General features: G+C 60.8%; 1 protein-coding gene across 5 annotated transcripts in view; it reads left to right on the plus strand.

Annotated features, from left to right (window-relative positions):
• The window catches only part of WNT7B (Wnt family member 7B), a 94,087-nt gene that overhangs the window by 56,581 nt on the left and 24,834 nt on the right, over positions 1-12,672 (plus strand). The window contains exon 5 of one of the 5 annotated variants that reach the window (XM_082422442.1): positions 1,199-4,431. The exons of the other annotated variants lie outside the window; for them this stretch is intronic. Coding sequence (XP_082278568.1) covers positions 1,199-1,277 — 79 coding nt within the window. The 3' untranslated portion in view covers positions 1,278-4,431. Of the gene's footprint in view, positions 1-1,198; positions 4,432-12,672 lie in introns of those variants that run through there. 5 annotated transcript variants of the gene reach the window in all.

Raw genomic sequence — 12,672 nt, forward strand, 5'->3', positions numbered from 1 at the left:
CTTGGAGAGCTGCCTCTCCACTGATAAGGTTCCGGAAGTTTCTGGAAGGACAGAAGGGACCCTTGCCCTTGAGTCTCATGGTTTCCAGCATTTGTCAGGAACTCTCACTCCCCGCTCCTCCTTGCCCCAGGGCCAACGTTGTCCCGTGCCTTCTGGGCAAAACCAGCTGGCTTCCCTGACACCCAGGCTGCAATCTACAGCGCCCCCATTCCATAAAGAAGTCTCTCAAACAAGAGTCGTCGGGCTGGGAGGGGTGTGGGGAGAAGGGCTGGGCACTGGGGTCCTTCCTGAAGCCACTCTGCCCGCCTCCCCACCTTGGCTGGGCCTGGAGGCCGGGCTGTCCGTTGCCCTCTTTGGCTGGCTGCTCATCAGAGCCAGGATGGGCCCAGCTGCTCGAGCTCCCCTTGCCTCCCGCTTTGAGCTACCAAGGCTGATGCCAGCACTTTGAGCTTCTCCTTGTCAGCCAGTGTGGGGAGGGGGCACCCTGCCTGCTGAGGAAGTGGGGATGGCTTGTTGATGGGTCCTGACACAGAAGGGGTGACTAACGCTGGCTTCCCCTCCTGGGTTCCCAGGGAAGGAGGATCGATTAAATCTCAACGGCAAACACTCTAGGAGAGGGAGGGCAGCTGTTGGCAACAGAGCTGATTCACCAGGGCTGTCTCCAGGAGCTGGGGGTGTGCACACAGCCAGGGGGGGCCCTCCCTGATCTCAGCAGCCCCACTCTAGTGGAAAGGGCCTGCCAGCACCGCTCACTGAGGAGACTTTGGGGCAACCCTAGGAGGTCTGGTGGGGGGCAGGCCTCAGGCCACATTAGGAGGACTTTCTGACTGCCTGAGCTACTGGAAGCAAGGAGTTCCCTATCACTGCAGGAATTCAAGCATGGTTTGATCTCCACATGATGGAGAGGGAGGTGTGCAGCCTCCACGGTATTCTGATTTCATTGATTCTCAGATGCTGAGAGTCTGTGCTTTCTGTCTAGGGTTCCAGGAGTCTCGGTTCTGTGGCTGGAAGAGGTCACAGGTCTGGGCCAGGGCCCGGGTGGGGTGCAGATGGATGGTGTCGGGCTCTGGGAAGGCTGCCTTGCCCAGGTCCTCTTCTCCTGTGCCTCACCTGGAGTTTCCTCTGGAGGCGAGAAGCACTTCGTTTCACCCTTATTCATTTGCTTGACAAATATTATTGTGCCTCTCTTGTGTGTCAGGCACTGGCGATGCAGCAAAAGTCCTGCCCATGGGGAGCTGACAGTCTGCAGGGGGCATAAGACAACGAGCATCTATTAAACATGTAATAAACATCATAAACCATAAAGGGTTCTTTGTAGAAGAAGGTAATCAGGGCTTAGGAAAAGCCAAGGCAGGTTATGTAAGATGGGTGGGTGGTCAGAGCTGGCCACATGAGACGGATGAGCTACCACTTGATGGAGACGAGGAGGGAAGACGTAGAAGATGTTCCAGGCAGAGGGACCAGCCAGGCCAGAGGCCGGGAGGAGAGAGAACGGTTGGTGGGCTGGGGGAACTGAGCACCCAGCTGCCCCTCAGGTGCAGGGAGCAGGGGCTCGCCCCGGGGCACGCAGGGCTGGGGAGGAACCGACATGCAGGCCTGCCTCCTGCTCAGAGGGCCTGGCCCCTCTTCACCCCGGTGGCCTGTGGATGGAGGGGGCGGCTGGCTGGGCCGGGGAGCAGGCTGACAGCAGGGGCTCTGGGTCTGATCCTTTCCTGTCTGTCTTTGTGACCTTGGCCAGCCGTGCCTCAGTTTCCCCTCTGTAAGACAGGACGAGAGTGCCTGTCCAGGGGCTGTGAGGAGGGTCTAGCCAGGCACTCAGAAGAAGTCATCAGCCTTTCCCTCCTCCTCCTCCCGCTCTCACCATCCGGTCCCACCGAGGGACAGAGGGCAGACGTGCCCCCCAGGCCAGCAGCCAAGCAAGGACGCTGGCAAGCCCCTCTGCCGCCCGCCCTGCTCAGTGCCCCCTCCTCCCTGGGCAGGCTCGTGGGTGGGGTGGGGGGCTGTGGAGTAGACGGCCCCTCCCACCCTGCCCTGGGGAAAGCAGGGCTGTCTCCCTGGGGACCTCTGCCTGTGCAGAGAGGCCTTGCCAGCCCCGGCCAGCCCTGAATGGGGCGGGCCCCACAGGCTCTGGGAGGATACCAAGAGCCCTGCCCCGGTGCGCCCTCGGCTCTTTACCGTTTACAAATTTCCCTCATGACCGTGGTCTACCGCAGCCTCAGGGCCTGGGAGCCCCGGGCCCCGACCTCTCCCTTGTCCTCGGGGTCTCCCTCAGCTGGTGCCCTTCCCCCTCTCTGGTTCCTTGCTGGGGGGCTTCTCGCCCTTTGCTGGCCCCTGACTGAGGCTGGGACTCAGGGGCTCAGGGACCCCTCCCGTCCGCTCACGGGGTTCTCAGGGCCACAAGGCCGTCTGTGGTTCCGAATCGCTGTGTCCCAGGCCAGGGTGGCCATCGACCTCCTTGAGCCCCTGCAGGGTCCTGCAGGTGGCACCCAGCACGTCCCCCCGCCCTGGGGATCCCTCCCCACAGCCTGCCCACCCCCCTGCCTGAGGACCTCCAGGTTCATGCCCCAGCTCTACCCCGGAGCGCAGCGCAGCCGGCCACCGCGGCCTGCGGTGTGAACACACCACCTGGCGGCAGCCCCCGTGCATGGTCTGCAGCCCCTCCTTCAGCCCTTCTTTGGGGCCCCTGCCCCCTCTGGCTGGTACTCCCCTCCCCTGGTGTCTCCTGGTCACCCTTCAGCTGGGACGTGGCTTCTGCCAGGACACCCCGTGTGTGCCACCCCTGCCCCGGCTCTTTCCCTGTTAGTCGGGGGGCGTATTGTTGTTACCACTGGGTGAAGGCGGGGCCGGGACGGTGTCCAAGCCCCTCCTGGCTGCCCCCCACCCCAATGCGGCCCCTGGCCTGGCCGGCCCGGCGCTGACATGCCTCCTGCAGGGCTGTAATGGGCACCTTGACCCCATAATCGTTTTCTGATACCTTCGTGCTCCCGTCACCGGCAGTTAAGTCACAACTTGGCACGAGACTGGGAGCGCCAGGCCAGGCCCAACCGGCGGGCGGGGCAGGAATCCCCGCAGGGACACGAGATGCGCCTATTTTTAGCCTGGAGAAGAAAACTAAACCCCAACACACACAACATGCAACACAAATATTTGTTCTTATTCTTAAAAGGGCTTGGGTGGCGGGTTTGGGGCCTGCAGCGCACGCTTGGCTGAGCCACGCTGGCTCAGGGGAAGGCTGGCCTGTCCCCGCACGCCCCAGCCAGCGCGCCCTCCTGCGGCCCCCGCCCTGTGCTCCGGAGCCTCCCAGGTCCCCACCTGCCAGCGCTGTCCCAAGGCACCGGGCCCCTCTCCCCTCAGCAGCCACGGAAACCCCGGCCTCCCGTGAAGTCTCCCCCTGCTCCGGATGCCCAGTCGCCCTCGGACCCGCCTCCATCAGCCGTGGGGAGTGGCAGACGTGCCCTATTTGGGGGTGCCACTCTGGATGCTCCTGTTGGCTCCTGCGCTGCGTCCCGGGCGTGAGGAAGACACCCCAAGGTGCTCCCACCCCAGGGGAGACGCAGGAAGGCTTTCGCTGCAGTGAGTGAGGACGCAGCCAGGATCCCCTTCCCGAGGTGCCGAGGAGGAGGCCGGGCGCTCTCTCCTCCGGCTGCTCGAACCAACCTCCACAGCTGGGTGGCTTTACTTCTGAGGCCAGAAGTCCGAAGTCGAGGTGTGGGCAGGGCCACCTCCCTGGGAGATTCTGGGGGAGAATTCTTCCAGCTCCTGGTGCCTGCCGGCATCCTTGGCTTGTGGCCGCGTCACGCCAGCCTTCAAGGCCAGCATCTTCCCGCCTCTCTCTGCCCCATCTTCACGTGGCTGCTCCTCTGTGTGTGTCGGAGCCCCTCTGCTCCCTCTCAGGACCCCTTTGGCTGCGTTTATGGCCCACGGATAACCCAGGATAATCTCCCATCTCAAGATCCTGACTTTAATCACATGTACCATGTAAGGAAACATGTACAAGCACGGCATTAGGACCTGGATGTCTCTGAGGGCCCTCTTCAGCCCTCTACAGACAGCCTGGGCTGGCGGACTCCCCAGACCCCGCCCGCCAGAGGCAGCTCCTTCTAAGAAGAGGGCAAAGTTGGTGGTGGGGGTCCACAAGGCAGAGGACAGCTGTTACTGCCCGAATTTGGGTTTGCGGGAGAAACGCAGAGCTCCTGGCTGCGTCCCAGCCCACTGGGCCTGATTGCTGGCTGGGTTGTCAGGGCCACTCTGGGGTGGAGTGGGCCCGGGTTGGCCTCGCCTCACACTTGCGGGCTGTGTGCCAGCGGAGAAGCACGTGCCCCAGGCTGGTCGGGGTCACCACGGTCCACGCCTCCGAGGGCTCTCCCTCGCGAGGGCCAGCAGGACCGTGTTGGTGAGGAGTGAACATCCAATAAACAGTGGCTCTTAATAGTCTCCTGACTCTGCTCTGTCCCCGCCCAGCCCCTCCTGCCCAGGACTGTCTGGTTCCCCTCAACCTGGCCAGGCTCTGCCCACGACCCCTGGTATCCCTCCTGCCCCCTGATCTGCCGGTGGGACAGATGAGGTGTCTTCTGTCTGGAACAGTCCCCAGAAGACCTCCGTGCGGCTGTCCTCCTGCTTTGGGCCTCAGCTTGGTGGTCACCAGCTCCGAGAGACCCTCCCAGGCTCCATACTGCAGAGGCCACGTCACTGTCTGTCCCGTCCCCGGAGCTGGCTCTCACCGAGCTTGTCCCCCAGACTTCCGGTTGGTTCCACTGGCATGTACAACCATTGCTGGCTTGTCGCCAGCGAGGCCCAGTGACAGGGCCCAGGGCATAGCAGGAATACAGCAATGTTTTGTTGACCCAATCGATAGGTGGAGATTTTCCAGACATTGGTTCAATGAGAAAATGCCGTAAATACCAGAAAACAACAATACATAAAAACAAAACCAAACTGCTTAGCGATGCCAAGCAGACCCGTGTAGCAGCCCCGGGAACAGAGTAACTCCCAGCCGGGGCCCGAGGTCCTGGCTGGGTTCAAGGTTCCTACAGGATTAGGAGCTCAGGGGGAGCTTTTGCCCAGTGAGCGCGTCCACTCTATGCCGAGGCTGCCCTGTGAACAGAGGGCTAAGTGCCAGATCCAGGGACACTCCCAGCTGGAGGAACCATGCTGGGGCCCTAAGCCCATTCTCAGAGCCCAAGAGGTCTTTCCGGAGAAGAACGAGAGGGCGGACATCTTTCCGTCGTGTCCTGGAGCCAAGCACACCGTAGGGCTCAGTGATGACTCTTGAACCAAATCAAACAGAAGGTTGCGAGGAGGCCCTGCCATCCCCGTGCACACAGCCGGACAGAGCTCCAAGGAGCATTCTCGGGGGTTTAAATCCCAAACCCTCTTCCCCCTCACAGCCAGTGTGTGTGCAGGGAGAAGGGCTGGGGGCCTGAATCACCGGCGTGGCCGACCTCGGGGGCGGCCACAGAACCAGCAGTCCTTTCCCGCTCAGGCCTTGTTTCCCGATGGGGGCAGCGAGGGGCAGGGGGCACTGGGGCGTGCTCCCTGTGGCCCTGGGCTCGGAGCAGGGGTCCAGGCTCTGCTCGGGGCAAGGCTCTGGGCCCTGCGCCCCCCGCCCCTGCAGAACAGCTCGGCCGCGACCGCTTTTACAAGTTGGGGTTCCACCGAAGGCTTCATTTAACAAAAGGTCTCTGCTACTAAAAATGTTTGACAACCACAAAGGAAGTCCAGCCCCGCAGTTTCACGGAAGGTGCGCAAGGCTTGGAGAGGCCCCGGGCCAGAGGGGCCGCGCTGGCCCCCCGGCCCCCGTCTGCCAACTCAGGGGCTCCCCCCAGACAAAGGCTCCCTGAAACTGGATTCTCAGCTTCTGCAAACTGGGGGTGGCCTGGGACAGAGCAGCCCAGCACCGGTCCCATCACCCCCGACTCAGCCGGGGACCCAGAGGCAAAGTCCCGGCAGAAAGCCAAAGTCGAGGTTCTGTGCTCGAATGTCCCTGAGTGAAACTGTCACATGAAAGACAAGTTCCAGAAATGCTTTGAGAGCTTTTAGGCATGCTAATTAGCCACGGAGGTCGTGGGTCAGAGCAGGCGGTACAAGGACGCCTTGTTACCTGGTGCGGGCTGGCTTACCTAGGGTTACGGTGGGAGACCCACCTGCCATTTCCCGGGAGGTCCGGCTGTTGCTGTCCACTGCTGGCTGTCGCCCCATGGAGAGGGGAGGTCCGGACAGAGCCGGGCCCCCTGTGCCCCGTGGGCAGGCGGGGCCCTCAGTGCTGACTGATCTCAGGAGAGGCTGCGACGGTGCTGCCCACCTGCCCATACCACCACGACCCTAGGCCTCCTGGTTGGAAGTGAGAAAGGCTTGGTCCTGCCGGATGCAGCTGCCCAGCAAAGAGACCAGACAAGGACCCAGGGCCCAGAGGGAAGCGCCTGGTGGGAAGCAGGGCTGTGGGACTCAGAGGACCACCCCCAGCTTCCTAAGGCCAAGTTCAACTTTCCAGATCTGGCTGGCGGAGATGGGGGAGGGACTTCCGGAGCCCAGGGCGAGGGCAGGAAAGCCCAGGTGGGCATGTTGGTGCCCACAGGGTGCAAGCAGAGCTCTGGGAGGCCAGCAAGGGATGGGTCCAGAGTGTGCAGGGCTTGAATGCCGAGCCTGGACCACAGACTCTGCTGCCACCCCAAAAGCACGGTCACCCCCTGGCATGGCCTGGTGACGCCTGGGGTCAGATCCGATGGACGCTCTCAGGCCCCTGGCCCTGGGTTCTCGGTGCGTCTGCCATTACTGGTTGTCAGCTTTGTCAGGAAGGTCTCTCCTCCGTGGGTGCATAGCCAGCACCTGCCCCAGACCTCCCAAAGGTAGCGAGTGGAAGAATGCACTATGGGATGGGTGAACAGAAGGACGAGTGAATGAATGAAGGCGAACGTGAGGCATCAGTGGGGGAAGGAATGAATGAATGAACATGTGAACAGAAGCACTCCCCACAGAGCAGCCCCCCGAGCGGGGCAGAGGAGCCCCACGCCACGCCCAAGTAGTACCGCGCTGGGGGCCAGAGAGGGGTTGGCCCGGGCCCCCGTCCTCAGCGCCTCGATGGCTGCTAGGTCTTTGAACGCCCCAGTGGTTCCCCGGGGTCCCACAGGACATGAACATGGCCGGAGTGGCCTGTTCTCAAACCCCCAGTACCTCAGGCCCCCCCTTCCCCGGTGCCACTGCTCCCCCGGCCCCGCCGGCTTGCTTTTCCTTTCCCAAGGAGACCCTCCAATCCTCTCTGCTGGGTAAACTCCTGCGCATCCTTTAAGAGCGGTTCACAAGTCACCTCCTCCGGGAAGCCCCAGGTGCTGGTGGGCGGGGTCTGGGGAGTCCGCCAGCCCAGGCTGTCTGTAGAGGGCTGAAGAGGGCCCTCAGAGACATCCAGGTCCTAATGCCGTGCTTGTACATGTTTCCTTACATGGTACATGTGATTAAAGTCAGGATCTTGAGATGGGAGATTATCCTGGGTTATCCGTGGGCCATAAACGCAGCCAAAGGCATCCTGAGAGGGAGCAGAGGGGCTCCGACACACACAGGGGAGCAGCCACGTGAAGACGGGGCAGAGAGAGGCGGGAAGATGCTGGCCTTGAAGGCTGGCGTGACGCGGCCACAAGCCAAGGATGCCGGCAGGCACCAGGAGCTGGAAGAATTCTCCCCCAGAATCTCCCAGGGAGGTGGCCCTGCCCACACCTCGACAAGGGCAGGAGCAGGGGCTCCGGGGGCCGAGCCACTGCCGACTCATCCCAGTGGCTGTGAGGGGCTATGCCGTCCTCCTGTCGGCACCCAAGGGCTCACGCCGCAGTGGGCCCGGAGTAGAGTCGAGGGGAGAGAGACTCCCGTACGCAGTGCTCCGCGGGGCAGGCTGGGTGAGCGGCCTGGCGGAGGGGGAGCGAGGCCTCCGACAGTGCCTGCTGGTGGCTGCGGTTGGGGTGGCATCAGCGGGACGGGAAGCGGTCTGGTCTCCGCGGCCTCGTGCTCTTCCCCCCAGCCGTGAACATTCTCAGCAGGGCTGGGGAGGGGGTGTGGGGCGGCTCACGGGCTGGGCCCGACTCCTGCCCCTCACCCGTCAGGGCTGGTGCAGCCCAGGAAGCGGCCCTGTTGTTCCGGGCTGGGGGACGTCCCTGGGTCCCCTCTGTGAGACAGTCACAGCCGCATCACAGCCACGAGCCCACTCCTGTGAGCTGCCGGGGCTCCCGCCTTCTACCGGGGATGCCTTGTAGCTTGGAGGGGCCCGAGAGCCAGCGCCGGTGGGCCTCAGCGTCCTCGCCTGTGATGATCCCACGCCCTGGGAAGACGCCCCGGAGCCTCTGCTTGGACCCAGGAGGGCCACCCCTGGGGCTTTCGCCGGTTGCCCCACCCTTGGGGTAATTGAGAAAGCGGCTTCCTTTTAATTAAAGCTCTGGGAAGGGCCTGAGCTCCCCAGGAAAGGAAAAGCGGAGACGCAGAATAATTAGCCAGACAAAAGGCAAATCCTCTTAGCATCTCCCCGGGCGATCGCAGGTTAATTGGTTGATGCTCCTGCCGCCCGCCCTGGCCAGACACCCGGCTTTCCCTAGCCTCCCGCTGCTTGCTGACCCCGAGGCCACACCTGCCCCGCTGTCCAGCGTGGGAACCCAGCGGGGACTCCAGTTGCCCTCTGATTCTCCCTGCCCCACCAGGCCCTCTGCTCAGCCTGCGGCCCCTCCCTCATCACCCCCCAGAGCCTTCGTGAGCCTTCAGAGCAGCCCTGGCTGGTCTCCCTGGAGCTCCTGCCCCCTGGGCAAGCGTCCCCACACTGCCCCAAAGGCACGCTTTCCTGCGGCCACGTTCCAGCTCTGAACCTTTGCCCAGGGCCCACCCCTCTGCCTGGGAAGCCTACACCGCCCCCCCCCGCCCCCCGGACCCCCGACCCCGGGTTAGCTCCTCCTGCAGCGGCAGGGCTGGCCCAGCGTCTCCCGAGACCAGCCTCTCGGCGGGGAGCCACCGTGTGGCCCTCACGGCAGGTAGCCTCGCGGGCTCTAAAGCCTGCTCTCCACCCGGGCCCTGTCCTGATCTGTCCCCAGGCAGGGCTGGAGTTCTCCCCAAGGACTCAGGGCCAGCGCAGGCCCGGCACACAGTAGGCACTTAAGGATGGCCAGGTGCCTGGCAAAGGCTGACTCAGGCTGGAATAAGGAAGGAGCTGGCTTGGAGAAACTGGGAAGTTATCAGTGGACGAGAAGGAAGGAAGGGGAGAGGCTGGGAGGGAAAAAAGGAGGGAGGGAGGGAAATAGAAGAGGCGGGAGGGAGGGGGAGTCGGAGCCTGAGGACCTGACCGTGGCACCTTGAGGACTGGCCAGGGCCCACCGGGGGGCCCATTCCATTTCCACCTTCGTTAAAAATCGTCCTGAAATGACCATTTTCCTGTGCTGCTATGGTGAGGCCTTTCGCTGGCTGTGGCCTCTGGTTGGATCGCAGAGCCGCAGGCACCGTTGTCACCGTCCACAACCACGGACGGAGCCAAAGCGCTGGGCCTGCCTCTGGTTCAGGCGGCGAGGCCACCGAGGTGGCGGGGGGCATGGGGGGGAGGCCGGGGCCGAGGGTCACGAGCTGAGCCTTGGAAGAGCCAGGGCTGCAGCGGGAGGGGCGTGTCCCCGTCCTCCGGGTTCGGGGGCGAGTGTGGGGTGCAGAGAGGGGCAGGCCTGGCCTGAGGTCACGGCAGGGCTCCTCGGGGCCGCCCCGGGGCCCCTGCCCGTTGCCCGCGCCCGGGATGGACGGTGACTCAGCCCCACAGCTCGGTCTGAGGCCGCGGGCCACGGCGGGGTTTCCAGTTGTGCAGAAAGGCAGACAGCTGTTTATTTTCCTTGCAGTGAAGGGGGGTGGCGGGGGCGGCGGGAGCTGGCCCTGCCTGTTCTCACACTGGCGCAGGCTCCCCAGGAGCCCCCGCGAGGAAGGGGGCCCCAGGGACAGGCCGCCCGGGGCTTGTGGGGCTGGGGCCTCCCCGCCGCACTGCCGGGGCGGCCGGCCAAAGCCAATTCCACAGGCCAGTTCCTGGAGAGGGATGCTGGGGTTTCCGAGGTCGGGAAGGAACTGGCAACACTCGATTCATGATGTCACCCGCCCAGCCCCAGCCCTGGCCCAGGCCCCGGCCCGGCCACCGCCTTTCGAGGACGAGGGGCACTCCAGGGTCTGCGCAGAGCCGCTGCGGTGGGGTGCCTGGGGAGGGCTCAGGTGCCTATCCCAGAGCGGCCCCGGCCCACCCTGCCCCTTGACGCCCAGATATTGACCGCTGGAGCCACCAACCTGGGGAGCCCCTGGGAGGTGGGGACCGAGTCCCCCGTCCCCGGGCCCAGCCTCAGTGGCATCGAGTGGGTGTTTCCCGAACAAAGGGAACATCCTTCCAAGAGGCAGTGATTCACCCATCCTGGGAGGTCCTCCCAAGGGCGGCTGACCCTTCTCCCGGCAGGCCCGGAGCTTGGGCCCCAGGGGACACAGGGGCCCCAGGGGGGACGTAGACCCCTGCCGGGCCCAGGGCCCGAGGTGCAGGGTTAGGGGGCCGTGCGGTCTGCGTCCTGGATGCCCCCTGCCCGAGCCTCCCGAGTCGAGGACCCCTCCCGGGGGGCAGAGAATGGACAAGAGCGACCGGCTTCCTTCTGCTTTTCTGGGATTTCCAGTTTTCTGCCGCAAACACTATTTTTTCTGGAACTTTTTAATGAAGTATAACCCACAGGAAAGTGGACACAGAAGTGTACAGCTCGACGAATTTTCACAAACCAAACCCTGCACGTAAGCGGCACCAGATCAGAAACAGAACGTGGCCAGTTCCCAGAGGCCCCGGAGCCCCTCCTGCCTGTGGTACCACCGGGGCCGCCTTTTGTGCTTCCCTCCCGCTTTATCCCTCACAGGGATGGTCACACGGCCTGTCCCCTGGGCTGTCTGGATTCTGTGTTCGACTCTGTGTTTGCGAAGGAAAATGGCTATGGGAGGGGCGGGATATGTGAGTTAGCTGGATCAGGGGAAACACAACACGAAGTGTACGTTATCAAAACTTCACACTGTGTATCTTAAATAGTACACTTTTTAGGGTAAGTGGCATCTCAGTGAAGCTGGAAACAAAAGAATGCATCAACAAACAAAAATGGTGTTTACGAGCTTCACCCACACTGTTGTGTGTGGTTGTAACTCATGTAATGCCCCCCCCCCACCTTTTTTAAAAAATAGACATTTTTCTTAGAGCAGTTTTGGTTTACAAAAAAACTGAGGAAAAAGTACAGAGTTCCCATATACCCCACTCCCCACGCCCCCTACAGTTTCCCCTATCATTAACATCTCCCATGAGTGTGGTGCCTTTATTATCATTGATGAGCCAGTATTGATACATTATTATTCATAAAGTCCATAGTTTACTTTAGGGTTCACTCAGTGTTATACATTCTATAGGTTTTGACAAACATATACATGTTTGTCATGTATGTTTGACACATATATGTGTCCACCATTACAGTATCATACAGAGTGTTTTCACTGCCCTAAAAACCCTCTGTGCCCCACCTATTCATCTCTCCTCTCCCTGCCCCCAATCCTTGGCAACCACTGGTCTTCCTGTCTCCATAGTGTTGCCTCTTCCAGAGTGTCATAGAGTTGGAATCGTACATTTTGTAGCCTTTTCAGATTGGCTTCTTTAACTCCGTGACATGCATTTAAGGTTCTTGCATATATTTTCATGGCTTGATAGCTCATTTCTTTTTAGCAACTGAATAATATTCCATTGTCTGGATGGACCACAGTTTGTTTATCCATTCACATGCTGAAGGACATCTTGGTTGCCTCCACGTTTGGGCAGTTATGAGTAAAGCTGCTGGAGACATCCAGGTGCAGGTTTTTATGTAGACACGTTTTCTACTTCTTTGGGTAAATACCAAGGAGAGTGGATGCTGGAACATATGGTAAAAGTATGTTTAGTTTTGTAAGAAACTGCCAAACTGTCCTCCAAAGTGGCTGCACCATTCTGCATTCCCGCCTGCAGTAAACAAGAGTTCCGGTTGCTCCACATCCTCGTCAGCACTTGGTGTTGTCGGTCATCTGGATTTTGGCCCTTCTAATAGGTGTGTATTGGTATCTCATTGTTATTTTAATTTGCATTTCCCTGATTATATATGACAATAGCATCTTTTCATATGCTTATTTATCATCTTTGTGGGGGTATCTTTTCAGAAGTTTTGTCCATTTTTAAAATTGAGCTGTTTGCTTTCTTATCATTGAGTTTTAAGAGTTCTTTGTATATTTAGGATACAGTCCTTTTTTTTTTTTTTTTTTAAATTTTATTTATTTATTTATTTATTTATTTATGGCTGTGTTGGGTCTCCGTTTCTGTGCGAGGGCTTCCTCTAGCTGCGGCAAGCGGGGGCCACTCTTCATCACGGTGCGTGGGCCTCTCACTATCGCGGCCTCTCCTGTTGGGGAGCACAGGCTCCAGACGCGCAGGCTCAGTAATTGTGGCTCATGGGCCCAGCTGCTCCGCGGCATGTGGGATCTTCCCAGACCAGGGCTCGAACCCGTGTCCCCTGCATTGGCAGGCAGATTCTCAACCACTGCGCCACCAGGGAAGCCCAGGATACCAGTCCTTTATCAGATGTGTTTTGCAAATATTTTCCCCCAGGCTGTGGCTCGTCTTCTCCTTCTCTTGACATTGTTTCTCAC

The sequence above is a fragment of the Balaenoptera physalus genome (assembly GCF_965194825.1).
Source record: "Balaenoptera physalus genome assembly, chromosome: 13".
In the NCBI taxonomy this organism is placed as follows: Eukaryota; Metazoa; Chordata; class Mammalia; order Artiodactyla; family Balaenopteridae; genus Balaenoptera; species Balaenoptera physalus.